The sequence below is a fragment of the Heteronotia binoei genome, chromosome 1, assembly GCF_032191835.1.
Source record: "Heteronotia binoei isolate CCM8104 ecotype False Entrance Well chromosome 1, APGP_CSIRO_Hbin_v1, whole genome shotgun sequence".
NCBI classification, from domain to species: Eukaryota; Metazoa; Chordata; class Lepidosauria; order Squamata; family Gekkonidae; genus Heteronotia; species Heteronotia binoei.
Genome location: NC_083223.1, coordinates 110814217 through 110833996, shown reverse-complemented (window position 1 = coordinate 110833996; position 19780 = coordinate 110814217). Strand labels below are relative to the sequence as shown.

General features: G+C 42.0%; 1 protein-coding gene across 1 annotated transcript in view; it reads left to right on the top strand.

The window, feature by feature from the left end:
- Nucleotides 1–19780, top strand: part of TRDN (triadin) — a 143295-nt gene that overhangs the window by 59674 nt on the left and 63841 nt on the right. Inside the window, exons 4-5 of the mRNA XM_060237137.1 lie at nucleotides 5205–5234; nucleotides 9423–9452. Of these exons, the coding sequence (XP_060093120.1) occupies nucleotides 5205–5234; nucleotides 9423–9452 (60 nt within the window). The remainder of the gene's footprint in view (nucleotides 1–5204; nucleotides 5235–9422; nucleotides 9453–19780) is intronic.

Below are 19780 nucleotides of genomic sequence, written 5' to 3'. Positions count from 1 at the left end.
AGATTGCCAAACTCTCCTCTACGTCCAACACCAGGCCAGCACACTCCATGCCTACGATCTTTGGCAGCAGAAGCGCCCTGAAGGTGCAATCCTCCCGTATGAAAAAATCCACCCCTCCCCCCCCCTGCCCGCTAGTCCATGCCTGGTGAAGAATGGAGAACCCAGGCGGGGCTACTTGGGAGAGAGCCACTGTCTCCCCATCCCGCACCCAGGTCTCCGTCACGCAAGCCAGGTCCATGTCCTGCCTGATAAAGAAATCCTGCAGGACTGAGGTTTTATTATTTATGGACCTGGCATTGCACAATACCAGGGACGGGGGCAAGTGTTTCCACTTGGCCCATCTACCTGCTATCCTTGGGATGGGATACAGGCTGGAAGGGGAGCGAGCCCTCTTGTGTCTCAGTCTCCTTCCGTTCCAATTTTGCCTGCTCCCACCACTGTACTTTCCCCTCCCCAGGAGCACTGGAATCCCTTGACCCAATATCGCTTACCAAAGATCTATACAGAGTCTCAGGTCACCAGTCTCAGATCACACAGTCAAGTATTCTGCTCCTCCCACCCACTCACTCATACTCTACCCACTAATATTCTTAAAGACCTAGCTAAAAACTCATTCTTACTACTAATAATTTATCCAAGCCAACTAAAAAACAAAAGAACCCTCTCTCTCCCCACCATCTAATTAATTGGCAAAATTTATGTCTGAACTCAATTTAGTAGATAAATATTCTACTATGTCTCAACTCAATTTAGTAGATAAATATTCAATTAGGTCCAAAATACAATCAATTTACAAGCAATTTTCCAATGAAACCTCCCCCCCTCAAGGATAGTAGTAATAAATGGGTAGGGTCATTGTTTTAAGACACTGGAATCTACCACAGCAGATAATTTATTAGCTGGGGAACAGGCTTTAGAGTGTTAATGTTCTTAAAGTTCTTAACGTGCTGGGGGGTCTTAACGATCAGTTGATTTGTTAGCTGGAGGTCTTAACAATCAGTTGTATTGTTAGCTGGAGGACAGATTTTAAGGTGCCAGTGTTCTTAGAGTTCTTAAAGTGATAGAAAGTCTTTAGCAGTCAGCAGTCAGAGCGTCTTTAGTATCTTTAATGTACTGGTGCAAGGTGCGCTATGCTGAGGTAGTGCAGAGGTAGCACAGAGGTGGCAGAGTGCAAAGATAGCAGTTCCATCAAAGTGCTAGTATGCAATGCAAAAGCAACAATGATAGTCCTTATTAAAAAGTGCCAGCGCAAGATTCCAGAGTAAACAATTCCTTTTGATGGTATAGCTCCGTCTGCCTCACCCTAGCCGCTGGGTTGGGCCAGCCCCTGTCCCATTCCAGGGTCGGGGCGCCCCACCCCCCTGGCTCTTGTCATGCTTCGTCTCGGACTTTGCTTCTCCTCACTGGTTCTCCACCAGCTCCTTTCTCTTCTCCCTGAGAGCCCAAGTCTTCATTCTTCTGCACCCACGCTCCCCGTTGTTAAGTTGTTAAATTCGTCAGCTCACCGATCCTACCTCCCCAGCAATTCTGGGCTCCGTCCAGAGTCGCAGCCCCCCGCAATGGGTTCAGGCCGGGTTTGTAGAGGGGAGGCACCTCACCATAATATAATGCCATAGAGTTTACCCTCCAAAGCAGCCATTTTCTCCGTAGGAACAGATCTCTGTAGTCTGGATATCAGAAGTAATTCTGGGAATAGCTTGTTATTCTATATGTTGTTTATTTGCTCTTTGGTATGAAGAACACAACAATAACGTCTTCATTCCATATTCATTGTTGCTTTGCAGCTTCAGAGAGCACTCATTCTTAACAAATACAATTAAAACCCAGCTGGAACCAAAAAGTGGTTCCTTCTAAATATGTTTGTCAGTTTGAAGTATCACCTAATTTCTACCACTGCAGGGAGCTTTCAGATTAGTATTGCTTTTGAATACTAACCAGTATGTCTTTTTAACACTGGGTTCTACTCTTTGGTATGACTTACAGTCAGTGTCAGATCACTTATTGCTGCTGTTGTAGTTGAAAAGTGATAAAATGCAGTTCACATTCAGTTATTTGAAAACTGGAAATACTAAGTACGGAAAGTTGTATGAATTTCTGTGGGGGATCTGGAAATCCCTACTCCACCCCAAAATTCTCTCAATCAGCCTTCAATGGATGTGATCACATGAGAGATTTGACCTGACCTAGCTGTACCTCACCTCTGGATTTAATCTGCCCTCAAGTCCCACCTGTCCTTACCTTGTTTTAGGATGGGCTGGGACTAGATTAAGTAGCTACCAGGAATTTCCCAATAGCAAATCTATAAAGCACATGCAGGGTGCATTTCCTGGCTGTCTGAATGGCCAGGGGGTGTGATGCATGCAGCTTGCATAAGCAGGAGCAGTCTGAATGCTTCTCTTGCACATGTGCAGCCCGTGCCTCTCCTAGCAGCAGGATGGGGGCTGTATGATTGCTGCAGCACACATCAAAGAGTACTGACTTTTTCAAAGCTAGAATACTGCCACATCAAATTCCCAGTGTGACCCCACCCAGTGAATCCTTGGAAACTATGAGTCCCCATAGAGTAGGCTGATTTTTCATTCCCTTGCTTTCTACCTTTTAATTGATACTTAGATCCTCTTAACATTCCATTCCTTCTGGGCCAAACTTAGTCTTTATTAGTCTGTTTTTGTTTTGTTTTTAGCAATTTGCTCCTTTATTTAATGGTTATCTTACAAGGTTGGGGTTGTGTTTGGGAAGTCCCCTGAATGTAGAGATGCTTACCTTGTCTATAGATGGTTCAGCTTTCAACTTTTCTTATACAAACAGGTGCTAGATAGTTTACATTGCAATTTCACATATTCAAGTCATGAAGCAATAACTATAGTTATTCCCTTAAAGATTCAAAGATTCTGTGGGTAAATTCCTCATTGGATTCCATCCTTCCATAGTACCTGATAAGTTACCCTTGCAAATCAGGAAACATGTAGAAATTGTCACCTGACAGCACAAGGAGAGCCAGTATAATGCAGCAGTTAGAGTGTTGGACTAGAATCTCGGAAACGTGGATTCAAATCACAACTCTGATGTGGAAGAATAAAGTCAGAGTCCCTGGTGCCACCTTTAAAGAGTCAGTTTGGTGAAGTGGTTAAGTGCACTGACTCCTATCTGGAAGAACTGGGCTTGATTCCCCACTTTTCCACTTGCAGCTGCTGGAATGGCCTTCGATCAGCCATAGCTCTTGCAGAGCTGTCTTTGAAAGGGCAGCTTCTGTAAGAGCTCTCTCAGCCCCAGGGCTTTTTTTGTAGCAGGAGCTCCTTTGCATATTAGGCCACACACTCCTGATGTAGCCAATCCTCCAAGAGCTATTGTAAGCTCTTGGAGGATTGGCTGCATCAGGGGGTGTATGGCCTAATATGCAAATTAGTTCCTGCTACAAAAAAAGACCTGCTCAGCCCCACCTACCTCACAGGGTGTCTGTTGTGGGGGAGGAAGGTAAAGGAGATTGTAAGCTGCTCTGGGACTCTGAGATTCAGAGTGAAAAATAAAAAGTAAAGGTAGTCCACTGTGCAAGCGCTAGTCGTTTTTGACTCTGGGTGACATTGCAAGGCAGACTTTTTAATGGGGTGGTTTGCCATTGCCTTCCCCAGCCATTCTACACTTTACCCCCCGTAAGCTGGGTACTCATTTTACCGACCTTGGAAGGATGGCAGGCTGAGTCAACCTTGAGCCACTACCTGAACCCAGTTTCTGACGGGGTCGAACTCAAGTCGTGAGCAGAGGTCAGACTGCAGTACTGCAGCTGTGCCACGGGGCTCTTTTTCAGAGTGAAGGGCAGGGTATAAATCCAATATCTTATTCTTCCTAAGATCAACAAAGTTTTATTCAAGGTATGAGCTTTCATGTGCATGCACATTTCTTTGTGCACACAAATGCTCATACCTTGAATAAAACTTTGTTTGTCTTAAAGATGCCACTGGACTCTTAACTTTGTTCTATTGCTTCAGATCAGGCGAGGGCAAACTGTGGCTTGGGAGCCGCATGCGGCTCTTTCATTCATATTGTGCAGTTCTCAGAGGCAGAGGAGGAACTTAACGCAGGCTTACTTTCAAGTAAGCATACTTAGAATCAGGACCTCAATCAGCCTCTGAGCTCTGACCCATAGGTAGGCAACTATTTGCACCATATGTGAAGCAGGGAAGGAGGGAGAAATAGGCAGGCTTACAAGCTCTTCTCCTCCATGACAGAGGTGGCCCAGAGACCTAGAGCAGGGAAAGAGAGTGCAAGAGCTGAAGGAGCCACTGGAAGGTGGGACAGAATTAAAGCGGATGGCAAAGGGTTCCCCCTTTGTTTCATAACTCTTGTAGGAGTTATATTTACTAACTTTGGTGTCAAGGCAAAGAGAGATGCATAATGATGGAAACGGTGGTCAGTGATTTATATGGTACATGTGTGTTTCCTTCTCTTGCTAGTGCCAAAAAATAATTCCCTGACCTTTCTCTATGCAGGTCTTATGAGGACTGTTATTTAAAGAGTTTCCAAGCCTGGTTGTGTTAAGTACATAGGAAGTATTTTATCTTTCTTCACAAAGAAAGTATTAAAAGTTTTAATAAAAATGTGAGTGTAATATTTGTTCATATCTTGCAGCTCCCAAACATCTGATTCTTATTCTATGTGGCTCTTACGTTAAGCATGTTTGGCCACCCATGCTTCAGATGGCTACCCACCAGGATATATTTGAAGCTTACTGACTGACATAGGGCCAGTCACAAACACTCAGCCTAACCTACCTCACAGGGTTTTCATAAGGATAAAATAGAGGAGATGGGAATGATATAAGTTGTTTTGGGGAGAAAGGCAGGGTGTAAATAAAGTAAATAAATAAACTAAGGACTGCAATTGGAACAAGAAATTGTCAAAGCCTGTGCAGTAGAGTTTCAGCATCTGTGGTATTCTTCGTTTCTTGAGTATAATATACGAATCCACTTCAGGCTTCTCATTCAGTATGAGAGCAAAATGGCTACAAATACACAGATCTACACATAGAAATAAAAGTGTGTAAGACTTATAGCCTCAGAGTAAAGCTCCTTTCCATTCTTTGTATTGTTGAACTCATAATGCTTGAGTGCATTTAAACATGAAAATAATTGTGCATGGAAGAAAAGCGTTGGTAATATATTATTATGCTGCTATTCATCTGCTTATTATTTCCTCTTTCGGTTTAGGTGAAGTGGAACTTTCCTTGAAAATAAAAGGTTGGTTTTGCTCATCTTTATAAAAGGTCACATGCTTTGTTTGATTAAGTGAGTATTAGGCAGGAACAATGCAGCTTTATGCTGCCAGTGCTACTGCTAATTATACATCTTTCTACTAATTGTGCAGCCTCTCTGCAGATAAAATCATTAGTAAGTCATGCAGAATAGTTTGCTCCTCTGCAGTACACTGAGCCCCAAGTTGAATGATTATTCATCTGAAAGATATTTGTTGTTAAAAGGAGACCATTAAGCAGGGAGCTGGTGTTCCATAGTGGCTAAGAGCTGTCCTCTAAGAAAATGCTGGTTCAATCTTGTCTCTGCTTGTGATAGTGGAGTAAACCCAGCCTACCTTACAGGATTATGAGGATTATATGAACTCTGAACATTGAAAGTGCTTGAAACCCTTAAGGATATAGACTGTCTTTTAAGGATATGCAAGAGGTAGCACTGTAATTAATTTTCATAACATCTTATATGATCCATTGCTCTGGGACAGTCGCAGCCCCCAAATGAGGCTGCATGAGATTCAGCTGTGCAGCAGCTGAAGTTTCCTCATGACTTCATCCCCTTGTAAGCAACAGATGGATCTGCTGAATTTCTACCCATCATGCAGATGCTACAGATGCAGGAGTCCTGTCAAATGGGTGAATTCTGTTCCACAGAGAAATACACTGGAGTTTTAAAGCTGTGAATGAATGAAGTTAAAAAATGAGAGTAATGGCTGACACAGTTATGAACTGGAGAGCTGGTATTGTGTAGCGGTTAGAATGCTGGAACAGAATCTGGGAGAGCCAGCTTCAAATCTCCACTCTGCCATCAAAGCTTGCTGGGTGCCCTTTGGCCAATCATATACTCTAGCTTAACCTACCTTACATGGTTGTTTGGAGGATAAAATGGCAAATGGGAGAATGTTGTAAGAACATAAGAGAAGCCATGTTGGATCAGGCCAATGGCCCATCCAGTCCAACACTCTGAGTCACACAGTGGCCAAAAAACCCAAGCGCCATCAAGAGGACCACCAGTGGGGCTAGAACACTCTTTGGGTGAAGAAGTACTTCCTTTTATCCGTTCTAACCCGTTCAGCAATTTTATTGAATGCCCACGATTTCTCGTATTGTGAGAAAAGGAGAAAAGTACTTCTTTCTCTACCTTTTCTATCCCATGCATAATCTTTTAAACCTCTATCATGTCACCCCGCAGTCGACGTTTCTCCAAGCTAAAGAGCCCCAAGCGTTTTAACCTTTCTTCATGGGGAAAGTGTTGCAACCCTTTAATCATTCTAGTTGCCCTTTTCTGCACTTTTTCCAATGCTATAATATCTTTTTTGAGATGTGGTGGCCAGAATTGTACACAGTACAATTTTTTTAATCACCCCATTGGGGAGAAAAGTGTGTATAATGTAAGTAAATAAACTCCCTGCTTATTAATAAAGGAGTGTTCATCTCAGGAGGATACCGTAGGGATAGACGTGCTATCTCGGGATAGAAGTGCTATAACAACAATAATTGAATCTTGGTGTAAGCAAGCTATCCCTTGGCTAATCTAATTAGACTACTCAGCCTTACACTGGGATCAGGAAACCTTGTCACATCGCCGTAGTCCCTGCTACTGCAGGACATTCTGCATTCTATGGAGGGAAACAATTTGAATGAACCAGGTTGCCCAAGCAAGTGCGAAGATGGCACAGGAGAAAGAACATGTCACTGACATTTGTGCTGCTCCTCTTCAAGGGAGGCTACAGAGGAACTCATCTGACCCAATGGGGGCAACTCAGAAGGAGGGCAGTTGGACTGCAAAACTCCTTGAACCACCCCTGCAACTGAGGTGCAAATTATATTAGAGATGTTTTTCAGAATTTGTGTGCAGTATTGAGTAGGCACAGTACTGAGATCAAAATGAATACAGGAAGGGAGAGAAAGTGAAGCTGCTGAATTAAATAGAACAACCGAGGGACCCACAAGGATGTACAGGGAGACAGACAAAAGGAAATATTGCTTTACACAGCAATAATCATTTTATTGATTAAAATGTGAAATTTGCTGCCAGAAGATGTAGTGATGGCCATTGGAATAAACAGCTTTAAAAGGGGATTAGATAGATTCATGGAGGACAAGTTTATCAATGGTTACTACCAGCCATGGTGTCTGAGGGGAACCTCCATATTTTGAGGCACAAATCCTCACCCCAGAGCCAGAAGGCAACATGAGGGGAAGGCCTCTGTACCCTGTTCTTGGTCATCCAGTGGAACTGGTTGGCCACTGTGTGAGACAGGATGCTGGACTAGATGGACTATTGGATTAATCCAGCAGGGTTCTTCTTAGGTTCTTATGTTACCCCCCACTGTTTCCTCTGTTCCTTCCCTGAAAGCCCATACAGTCTCTACCCTTTCTCTGCTTCCTTCTCTTCTTCCCACCTGCTAACGTACCTTTATCTGCCCTGCTGTCTGCAGCTTTCCCTCCAGCTGGTAATCTGTCTCTGGGAACACTGTGTTGTGTGGTACTGGTCACCCATCTGGGCTGAGTCCAGTTGTACAGTGGGAAACCTACAAGGACTTGCAGAGGGTACCTCATTTTCTGCTGCATCCTTGAACCCAACTACTTTCTCTTTCCCTACTCCTGGATCAACCATATCCTCATTTTTCCTTTCTTCCTTCTCTCTTTCCCACCCACAAACCCACCTATGTTTTATCTGTCCCTCATCTTTTGTTGTATTTATTATTTGTTTGCTTCATTTACACTGAACCTTTCTCCACAATGGGGACCCAAAGCAATTTATATCATAATCCCCTCCTCCATTTTGTTCTCACAACAATCATGGGAGTGGATTAAGCTGCAAGTATATAACAGCCCAAGGTTACCCAGTATCCTCCTGCGGCAGAGTGGCAATTTAAACCTGAGTGTCCCAGATCCTAGTTTGAAACTCTTACCAAACTGGATTTTTGGAATGGCTCCTGTTGAACATTAGCAAGCAGCCAGTCCTGATGCAGTGAGTGATGGGTTGAGTGGAAGGGTTGCTTCTGGGCCTTGGCCCAATGAGTCTTCCCTCAGAAGCCAAAATAGCCTTGGAATGGTCCTGCCCTCCTGCCGTTAACTGACAGAAACCAAGACTTTAATTGCATCAATACTGTTTTGATTGTCTAGCAACAGCCCCAGAGGACATTCATTTCTTAAAGCTGCAGGCACTGCTTCTATTATGGGAGGTTAACTCTCCAAAATGTGTGCACATATTTGTCTTTGTTATATGATTTCACTCCCCACCCCCACCCCATTTGCAAACCTGGGTCTTTTCTCAGGTTTGTAAAAAGATCTTTCCTGTCTGTTCACAATTTTGATCTCCAAATTTAAATATCCACATATGAGGCCATGTTGAGAATTAGATATATTGCTATACAGAGCTTTGGTGCTTCTTGTTGAATGAATGTGAGATAAAAAGCATGGGCAGATTCCCTTGCTATGGCAGTAGTATGAGAGGAAAAATTTTAACGTGTAAAAATCTTCCTTCTACACAACTATAAAAGGTACATTTATTCTGTAATCAATTGAAACTACTGAAGTTAGGGTAACAGAGAATGAATAACAAAGTTTGAGCCCGGTGGTACCTTTAAGACCAACAAAGTTTTATTTATTATTTGTTGGTCTTAAAGGTGCCACTGGACACACACTTTGTTCTGCTGCTTCAGACCAACACGGCCACCCACCAGAGAATGAATAAGGGAGAGCCAGCATTAAAGATCATTCTCTTCCTTTCAAGTGACAGATGGTGGTACAGGAGAGCTATGGAAGCCTGCAGCTCCCAGCCTCTTGAAACCTGCATATATTAAGGGAGCTGTCAGTATGTCAAAGGATTTCAGCTCTGGATTCATTGCAACCCATAGTTTTCCCTTCCACCTAGCTTACATGGAAATCTGAGATAGATGACACAGACTTCTTTCTGCTACCTGGCCCATTCGAAGGAAGTTTTGTATCTTTTTTCTGTTCCCATATATAAATTCCCCACCCCATTTGTCCTTAGGTAAATTTTATGAATGTTTTAGGAGAATGAAATGCTGAAGACCAAACTTAGTTGCATGGAAGCAGGCTCCCTAATTCTAGTTGAACTCACTTCCGCATAAATCATGAAAGACTGCAGACTAAAGAACAATTTACTAAATTGCAAACTAACATTTCTATACGTTTGTTTTCTGTTTAGAAGAAACACAACCACCAGTTAAAAAGAAAGGTGAGTAAATTTCAAACATCAGTTTTATCTTCATAATAATATTATAGTTGTTTTTATGCAAGAATGTCTGCCTGTCAATCTTGTTTCAAAGAAATTCAGAAATTTCAATCTTGTTTCAAAGAAATTTCTTGTTTCAAAGAAATTCAGATTATTTCAAAGATGTAGGCTGAAAGGTAGTGTTAGAAAGCTAAGAGGTAAAATTGAAAGGTAATGACTGTTTTTACAGAATATGTAAGGTTTCACCTGAAAGAAAGCCTCTTGCCCCCTGAATTCACTATCCTGCTTAAAGTAGGAGGAATAAACACTGTCAGTGCAGAGTAAAATCAGAAGGCTAACAAACACAACTGTGACATTTTACTGTGTCAGAAACTTTACAGGGCTTTGACTCCTGACAGAAAAAAAGGTGTCATCAAGTCTATAGTTTGCAAGCGCCCAGCATAAAAAGGTTAAGCAAAACCAGCTGAGAAGGGAATTTGCAGGCCTTCAGTTACCCAGTCAGAATTCACAACTATCCTCACATTTCAGTAAACACTTCAGCTATTTGGTATGGTAGACATCTAATATAGCTTTCAGGAAGGGCTACAATTGAGTAGGACTGAAGAGAAGAATCAGAAAGGGGCCTAAAGCAATGATGCAGATGAGGCGCTTGTCAGGAAGTCCACACTGCAAAGAGAAAGTAAACAGGAGCCAAGGCAGATAAGGGGCGTTTTCCCACAGAGCTTACCTCGGAGCGACGTCCCTCTTCACTGCGCAGCGTCTGTGCGGATTTCCCACCAACTGCTCTGCATAACCAGGAAGTGCCGGACCTTTTGCATCGCAGATGTAAACCACTAAAAACCAGTTTACATTAGCGACGCAAAAGCCGCGGCTCTTCCTGGTTATGCGGAGCAGTTGGTGGGAAATCCGCGCAGACGCCGCTCCGAGGTAAGCTCTGTGGAAATCCAAGGGACGTCGCTCCGAGGTAAGCTCTGTGGAAAAACACCCAAGGTGTGGTCTATGCCAGCTGTGAAGGGATATGAGGGCTGACACTCACCCATGTTCTCTGTTATGGACTTCCTATATGGCTACATTTCCCTATTCATTTTTATCATTTTATGAGAGTCTTGCTAGTTATAAAATAAGTAGGTAAAGAGCATTAGGAAAAACCAATAAAATGAAATGCAGCTCACTAAGCTTAGCCCGAGCACTGCTTAAATGCTTCACTTACAACCTCAATTCATAAACTGAGGTCAGTGGAATATAGTGGCTAGTGTGTTGGACAATGGGTGCTGTATTTATTTCCTTAAATTTCTATCCCGCCCTCTCCGCAAGCAGACTCAGGGTGGCTAACAGTCAGTTCAGATGTTTATATTTACAATTTAAAACCAATAATGCTTTCACATCCTGTGCAAGACAGAGACATTAAACTCACAAACTCCTCTACTTGATGTCCAAGTTTGGTGAGGTTTGGATTTACAGGGTCTAAGTTACACACCCCCTCCCAAAGGTGTCCCCAGGAAAGTGCTTTCTGGGGAAATGACAGCCAGTTATTTTCCCAGAAAGCACTTTCCTGGGGCACCTTTTGGGGATGCTATAAGTCAGGCCCCATAAATCCAGCTCTGACCAAGACTGCAGGGCAGGCAGAGGAGAGTCAGCTGGAGATCCCCTGTGAGTTTAATGTCTCTAGCATGCCAGGGGAGGAGCTGTTTAAGCAGTCATGAATCTCAGGAACAGAACAAATCTGTTTGGTCGCTAAAAGTTCATGACAATTTGTGGTTCATGAACCAGGCACACAGTAAACTGAACTCAATTTTTCTAGTCTATGCCTATCCCTGGATTGGATATGCCAAACTTGTAGCATAATGTCATCTCCCTTGTAAAGAAGTGGCTAGGCTATTTGTACGCTTGTGAAAAAAGAGCTATGTAACTAAAATCCCTCACTATGCTTCAGGGCAGTTGTGATCACGTTATGGCTCAGGAGGCACATGTGGCTTCTTGAGACACATTCCTACCTTATGACCCAGGAAAGTGGGCAAAGTCATTGCTTGGTGAGGCCTGTTGCCAACAAGTAGTCCCCACCTTGAAACATCCACGGTCAGAGGGACTGGAGGGTGGGCAAGCTGCAGGACCCATGCTAGAGATACCAGTAAAGGGTCTAGAAAAATGTTCAGTAGAATAATAGAACCTGAATGAATCTCCGGAGTCATCCAGTCCAACCCCTGGATACATATTCTATGGTGTGTGTATGTGTGTGTATTTGGGCAAGGTGGTGCACAAGATATACAGTAATCATGTGACTCTTTCGGCTTCTAATAATTGCAAACAGGGCCAGATCTAGGAGGGCAGAGGGGGCAGCCACCCCAGGTGCCAGAGCAAGGGGGGGGTGCCACCAGCACCCTTCCCCCCTCCAAAAATAGGTAGATCTTCATGGTGGAGGGGTAGTGGGGGCCCCATTTTTTAAGTTTGCCCCTCCCTCCAAAAATAGGTAGATCCAGTCCTGATTGCAAAGGAGACCCTCCTCAAGCCACAGACTAAATACCACTGTCTAAGGGTAGTTGAGAATCTTCCCCCCTTAACAAAATTTAACAGTGTTCAAGTTCTATTGTTCCTTAAATGTCTCACATATTAATAAATGTCTTATTTGCACTGTCCCTTCTCTTCTACTCATTGTCAGTTCTTATTCTCCTTTCAGTGCATTAATTATCTTTAATAATTCCTTTGTGCTATTGTTTGTATTTGGAAATTGTTAAATCAGCAAATTAAAAAAACCTTTTATCTAAATCTAAATTTCCTCCTTCAAGCTACAGAAACACTTAAAATGCAAGCTCTAGAATAGTACAAGTCTCTACTGAACCTGTGGGCCTTACAGAGTTTGCCAGTATGGCTGATGTTAGGACCATTTGGGTAATTAGTTATTCCATTCACTCGTCTCTAAAGTATACCCCTATTTGCATATTTAGTGCTTTCTGACTTCAGCTGATTTTCTCTTTATGTCTCCATATGGCAGTGTGCTCTTTTTTTTTTGTATGTGAATTGCTTTTACCATAGTCTGTAATGGGGGCTTGCTGTCTCTTAACTACTTCTCATTGGAAAGCGGGGGTTTTTTCCCCCTTTAAATCTTCACGCAAAGCATTTTATGTTAAAATACACACAATTTTGTTTTGGAGGGTTCCAAAATTACAATATGATTGCCCTGAAGTACTTCTTAAACTTTGCAATAATGTTATCTTTTATTCATCATTGTAGTCCATGATTAACACACAGTTTAGATATGGCAGGCATTGTGATGGCCATTTTATGAACATAGTACAAGAAGACATAAGAGTCCCGTGGCACAGAGTGGTAAAGCTGCAGTACTGCAGTCGGAGCCCTCTGCTCTCAACCTGAGTTTGATCCCAGCGAAAGCTGGTTCAGGTAGCTGGCTCCAGGTCGACTCAGCCTTCCATCCTTCCGAGGTCAGTAAAATGAGTACCCAGCTTGCTGGGGGGAAAGTGTAGATAACTCGGGAAGACAATGGCAAACCACCCCTAAAAAAAAGTCTACCGTGAAAACGTTGTGAAAGCAGCATCACCCAAGAGTCGAAAACGACTGGTGCTTGCGCAGGGGACTTCCTTTACTTTTTTATAAGAAGACAATTGGCTTACTTAAGAATTTACAGTCTGAGTATACCTCATTTCAGTTTACAATATAGCCTTGGAAAGGACAAATAAGGCATCCTTTCTACCCCCATCACAAAATAAGATCATCCATCAACCTCTGCATCAACAACCAACTTGGACAAGCAAGATCATAATGTTCTACAAGCTGAGAAGAGATGCAATGGGAAGATAACTCAAAAAGTTTCACAGAAATAAGCCAAATTACATGTGATCAGAAGAAAAAAAAGTCATGGTTAGTGGTCAATGTGTCCTAGAGAAAATTTATAGATATCCCAGTACCAGTAGATGTGCCACTGTCATTGAAAAAATAAACTATAATTCTACGTCTTTTTGTGAACATACTAATACCTTGAGGTATACATAGAATATTTGTATTTAAATAAAAAATTAAGGAATATACTGAACAGATGAGAGAAGAAGAAGAGTAAGTTTTTATACCCTGCTATTCTTTAATTTAAGGAGTCTCAAAGTGGCTTACAATTACCTCCCTCTCTCCGCAACAGGCATCTTGTATGGTAGGTGGGGCTGAGAGAGTTCTGAGAGAACGGTAACTGACCCAACATCATTCAGTAGGCTTCATGTGGAGGAGTGGGGAATAAAATCCAGTTCTCCAGATTAGAGTCCACTGCTCTTAACCACTACACCATGTACTTGATAGGAAGCACTGCATGGGAGGAAAATAATTGTATGTAGGTTTTAATTTTTTTTTAATATTTCCAGTAGTGGTTTTCTCAATTAAAAAAAACTATCATAAGGGAGTAATTAGGGGTGGAATACTGCTAATGGAATTAATAGAAAGCACTTACGTTCCTCATAGTAAGCATGTTTTTGGAGGACTCTGCTCCTTCTTTTGAAATTCAGGGCTAGTCCTGAATTTTCTTTTTTGTTTAAACCAATTTATTATACTGCAATATATTGTAATGATACTCATCATCTGTTATTAAAAAGTTAATACAAATACATTACATTTTCTCCACCCTCCCCCTCCTTTTCATGACCCCCGGCAGTGTATTTTAATTAAATTGCTAAAAAAAGGTAATTTTATCTGTTAAAGAATCTTCATAAAGAAATCTTAAAACAAAAAAAGGAAAGGAAAGAAACCCCCATATGTTATAATTGTAATCCATCTTCATAATAATCCTTTAGTCCTTATGAAAAGAAAAAAGAGAAAATATGTTCGCATAGTCTCGCTTTTTGACTATAATCCATTTATCATTCCTTTAGAGTTCAACCATTGTCAAAAATCGCCAAATGTCCTTTAACATTCCATTGTTTTTCAACATATTTTTGAAACTTTCCCCACTCATTTTTAAACTTCTCTAGATCATATTCTTTTAGGATTCTTGTAAGCTTGTCCATTTCACTCCAATGCATAACTTTTAAAGTCCAGTCCCACTTTTCTGGTGTTTTACCTTGCTTCCACATCTGTGCATACAATGTCCGTGCAGCTGAAAGCATATACCAAATTATCGTTCTATCTTGTTTTGGAAATATTTCCATTTGTAATCCCAACAGAAAGATGTCTGGTGCCTTCTTGATATTATAACCCAAAATTTTCGAAATCTCTTGCTGAATCATTTGCCAAAATTGTTTTGCCTTTTCACAAGTCCACCACATATGGTAGAAAGATCCTTCTTGTTTTTTTACATTTCCAACATCTATCCGATGTAAGCCAAAATGCCCTCAAAACGAGGTTGGGGAATTGTCAGGTGGGCATGTGGCCCACTCAGGATCTTTTTACCTGTGTATACAGGATTCCACGTCCAGAAAAGTAATGCTTAAAATATCAGGGGCTCTAATTAAGTAAAATAATTATAATTTATTAAGAAAAATATAGACTTCCATACAAGATAAAATACTCATAAAAACACACATTCAGTCCTAGGAAACATAGATAGAGAGATAGGGGAAGACATGGGTATACAAACAGGGCGATCATAGTCTTCAAGGAAGACCTATCATAGTCTTCAAGGAAGTCTCCAATGGCGACGAGTGAGGAAGTGGGAGAAGGGACCCGAAACTGATCAGGAATCGGGGATGGATCTATGCAGCGGAAATTGGGATACTGATAGAAGCACACCTGTGGGTAGCTAGTCCACAGATTATAAGGACTCTCTAGAACCCTTAGGAAATGGGAGGTATGAGGGAGGAGAAAGGTGGTCAGCTGGTGCATGACCTCATGAAAAGGGGAGGTTTTGCAGTGACCATAAGGGCTAGACTACTGCGACAACCGATAGAAAGTTCATTGGTGTCACCTAATTGGGTGCTTGCTCTTGACCAATGGACTTGCTTGGATCGTGGATACCTGAGTGAACTTTCAGGTTGAAATGGACCAGGGGGAGGCTTCAAAACGACAGTTGGGGAAAAGAATAAAGAGATTACTTGGGTGGGGAGATACTTAGGACTGTTAGACTTATCTAAAAGGGTGACAATAGAGAGTCAAATCATGGCCTAGGTAACATCCAGTTTACACAAAGGAACTTGGCTCTGGCTGAAGATGGTCTTCCTCTTCTTCTGTCTTCTCCTTGGCAGTTCCGTCAAAAAAAGAAAGTGGCGGTTGGACGATTAACCACTCCTGGGGTGGGTAGGTTGCTTGCAGGCATAGGTGACATCTGGTGTGTACATGAGCCATTCGCTTTGCTGGAATGGAGTCAAGCCTGGTAGGAAGATGGCTGCATGTGGTATTAGCCCTCCATGGTGGATTCCATGGTCAGAACTTCAAAACCGTTCGCCTGGATAGCTCCTGGCGGCACAGTTTCCTCCGCTTTATGGCTGGGATGGACGTCATACGGAACGACAGGAAACCATCCGTTCTCCTGGTGGGCACTCTTGTACCGGTCTTGAGTGCCTTAGTAGCATTATGGCTGTTGTGCTGCATAAGTCCCTTTTGCCCCTGGATAGGTTTACCCACACTCTCTGGCCAGACGTGTGCGAGTTACTTCTCCAGGTGCTCTGGCAACCAAGCTGGTAATTACGATGTTCTGTAAGGGGGTTTTCCCTCACACCGACACCTGATTGTTCATTTTTAGGGCTAGTCCTGAATTTTCTGAAGACTGAATGCAGTTATTGGGAAATAAATTTAAGTGACTTCGGATGTTTTTACACTAGCAGTTTGCGACTATCTCCGCATTGTAAACTCACCTTTTACATTACATAACGTTCTCATAACTATTTTGCATTGTTGCTTCCCGAGGCATTTACATTTGTTTCAATGAGATGGGTTTCGATGCCACCACAAAAACATTTTTCTCGAGACTAGTTTTGGTCAAGTCTTTTCTCTACGGGCGTTTCAAACTTGTATTATAAAAGTTTTCCTGCATTTTAAAAGACTCCTCCAAAAGTCACCACAAGGTGCAATAATTTGCATGAGAACTGACAGCACTTGAAATTTTTACGTCTCATTGCTTGCCTCATCTAGTAATTTAAATTTGCATTGTTTTTGCAGTGTTGACACAATTTCCAAGCAATCACATACATTTAACTAAGCACTGATATTCTGGCTGCCCTCTGATCAGAGACACCTCACCCCCCCCCCCCAATTGAAACGCTTAAATGTAAAAGGAAAATAATTAAAGCGGAACAGTGGCAGGCGATTTGAAGAGTCTAAAACTCTGGATCAAACTGAATGTAAAAACACCCTTGAGTAGGGATATTTTGCAAGAGAACGCAGTGTGTCAGGGATCTCAAGATGAGATTATACTTCTGTCTACCTAAGCTCCAGGGGGGCGGGGGTACAGATCCCCAGGCAAAGGCTCTTACAAGAGTCATCTCATGCTACTAAGATCCAACCAAAACAAATTCAGAAAATAAAATGTATGACTTGCTGTTTGCATAAGAACTAATTTAATTGTTTTTTCTATGTTTTTTTTTCCTGTTCCTCACTTTTCCTGTTCCTCCTTTCTCCAAGCACCTCAGGACAGTGTACATGGACTTTTCCCCCACCCCCTTTACACCTACAACAATCATGGGAGGCAGTCTTGACTGAAGGACAATGACTGCCTTACAGTCATGTTTCTCCCTTGTCTTCCACTCTGTTTTGGGGCCAGATGCCTCTAAGAAACTCAAAGCAGAGCATCTTAGGGAGATTTCTTTTTTTGAAAAAGCTTATCAAGTGAGTCATATGGTTAGAGATTGTCCCTACACATTTGTGATATGATATCCTTTACTGAAAGTGCAGGGTTTCGCTCTACAGGTAGCCGATGTGTTTGCAGTATGCCAACCACATAAAATAGAAACTAATCTTAAAAGTACTTTCATACAATGCGTGCTCCCATTTTGGCTTTACTGTTCAACAAAGAAATAATCAACAATTATATCTCCCAGATCTAAACACCTGCTGCTAGAAGAAAGAAGTGATGCTTTTGACTAGCCTGTACTAATATTTTCATCATTGAGGGCCTTGATAGAGATATACCCCAGTGAGAAAATCGCTTAAAATTCTCAGCAGTAAAGCCCTAATCCATGCTAAATCTGTATTGCTCTTTTCCGACAAACAACCGTGTTTGAATGCATCATACAAATTAGCCCATTTCATCTATCTCTTTGGTAAACATGGAACTACTGGTTTTGTGGTTTTGTTTGCTCTTCAATAGACCCAATTAAGACACTGCAGAACAAGGTATTGCTGGCTTTAGGCCTGCGGAAATAGTTAAGATTCTTAGGTACAATATTTTAGTACAATACACAAGGTAGTTGGTTTAAAAGTACGGTAGCCTCATAGGATGTAGCAATATTTTTTTAAAAAAGCATCCAGCTGATCACAATTACCAGTAATTTGGGTATGGGCCCACTATGTTTGTGGTTCTTTGTGCAAGACTATCAGGATAATACAGTTCAGCCAGGAAATCAGTTTTACTGTCTGGCACAGCAGTGCAGGCTATTTTGATGCTTTTAAAATGATTTATTGGTTGTACCTTTTTTTAACCTGCTTAGCACTCCAGTGTCCTGGGAGAAAGGTAGATTTCTAAATGTTCTGAATAATTAAATAAATTAAGGCAAGAAGAGGATTACTCCTTGCAGTAAGGGTACCCGCTGCAGGTCAGGCTTTCCCTAACTTCTGTGATACTATTTTAGTATTATTTGCTTATAAGAATTTATCTACTCTATTTCTTCTTCAACTTACTGTATTGGAGGGTAGAGCCTGTGTGGCATAGTGGTTAGTTTTGCATTAGAATCTGGGAGACCAGATTCAGTCTACCACAGAAGCTTGCTGTGTGACTTTGGGCCAGTCACACACTCTCAGGCTGTCCAACCTCACAGTGCTTTTAGGAGAATAAAATGGAGGAGAGGAGAATGTTAAAAGCCATATTGGATCCCCACTGGGGAGAAAGGTGATATTTAAATTAAGAAAGTAAATAAATGTTTCTATGTTGAAGCTTCAACTCGCAGATTGTTTGCTGTGGTTTAAACTGATCTCTGTTTAATGAATATGATAGGTCTGCCTTCAGTGAATGCAAGTCTACTTACTGTATAACTGGCTGAATTTCTTTGTTATAGCTGGAATTATAGTTCTTAGCTGGTTTCATATTTAGACTTTGAAAGGGAAAAAAAAAGAGTATTTCCACCAGTTTTTCTAATTTTCTGATTCTTTCTAGTCTCTCCATCTCAATTTCTTTTTATAAATCTTCTTCAATTCTTTCCTGATTTTTTCCCAGTGAACTTCTACCTCTTGTTCCCTTAAAAATGTGCTTGCATCCACAAAGGCTGCATGTTTTTCATATATGCAACCTCCAGTCTATATCACTTGAGCAATGTACATATAACTGCAGACATTCAAAAAATATTCTTATATTGAAATTTACAAGTATGCACACATCTATACAATCTAGTTCGTTTTTAAATGTTAGTTCTTTCCCAATTTTATCCACACAGCAACTCTATGACAGAGTGAATGGATCAAGACCAACCACTGAAACCAATTTCTCACTAGCATTGCTCTGGCTTCTGTTTGCCCCGGAGCAAGTGATTGATTTCCCGCCAGTTACTCTGTGGGTGCATTTTGACGTGAGGCTTCCTCCAGTTCTCCACACAGTTTTGTGATGCTGTCTTTTAAGAATTATGATGCTGCACGGAGAATTGGAAGAAGCTCTTTATCAAAATGCAGCCACAGAGCAACTGGTGGGAAATCGGTCACTTGCACCAAGGGGTGGGGGGTGGGGACAGAAGCTTGGGCGTGGAGCAACACGAGTGGGAAATCAGTGTGAGTTTCACAGCTGAGTAGATATTTTGAGTCTGGATCCTAGTCCACCTCTCAAACCTCCACACTATAAAGCTCTATGCATGTGAATATACACATGGCGCTTTCTTGTAGCATTCATACTCAAGCATGGTGATTGACAATAGTAATTAAAGAATTCAGGTTTTCACGGCTGGTAACATCATTAGGGTTTGTAGAATCTTTCGGGATCAAGTGCCATGTTCTACTGGAGAAAGTTTTCCTTCCAGACGTTTCGTTCTCAGCTGCGGAGAACATCGTCAGTGGCGTTGCAGCCGGAGCAGGCGCTCAGACCTTCTTGGCTGCTGTGCATTGAGTGGGCTCTGAAGGTCTGAGCGCCTGCTCCGGCTGCAACGCCACTGAGGATGTTCTCCGCAGCTGAGAACGAAACGTCTGGAAGGAAAACTTTCTCCAGTAGAACACGGCACTTGATCCCGAAAGATTCTACAAACCCTGACAATAGTAATTGTCTTTTG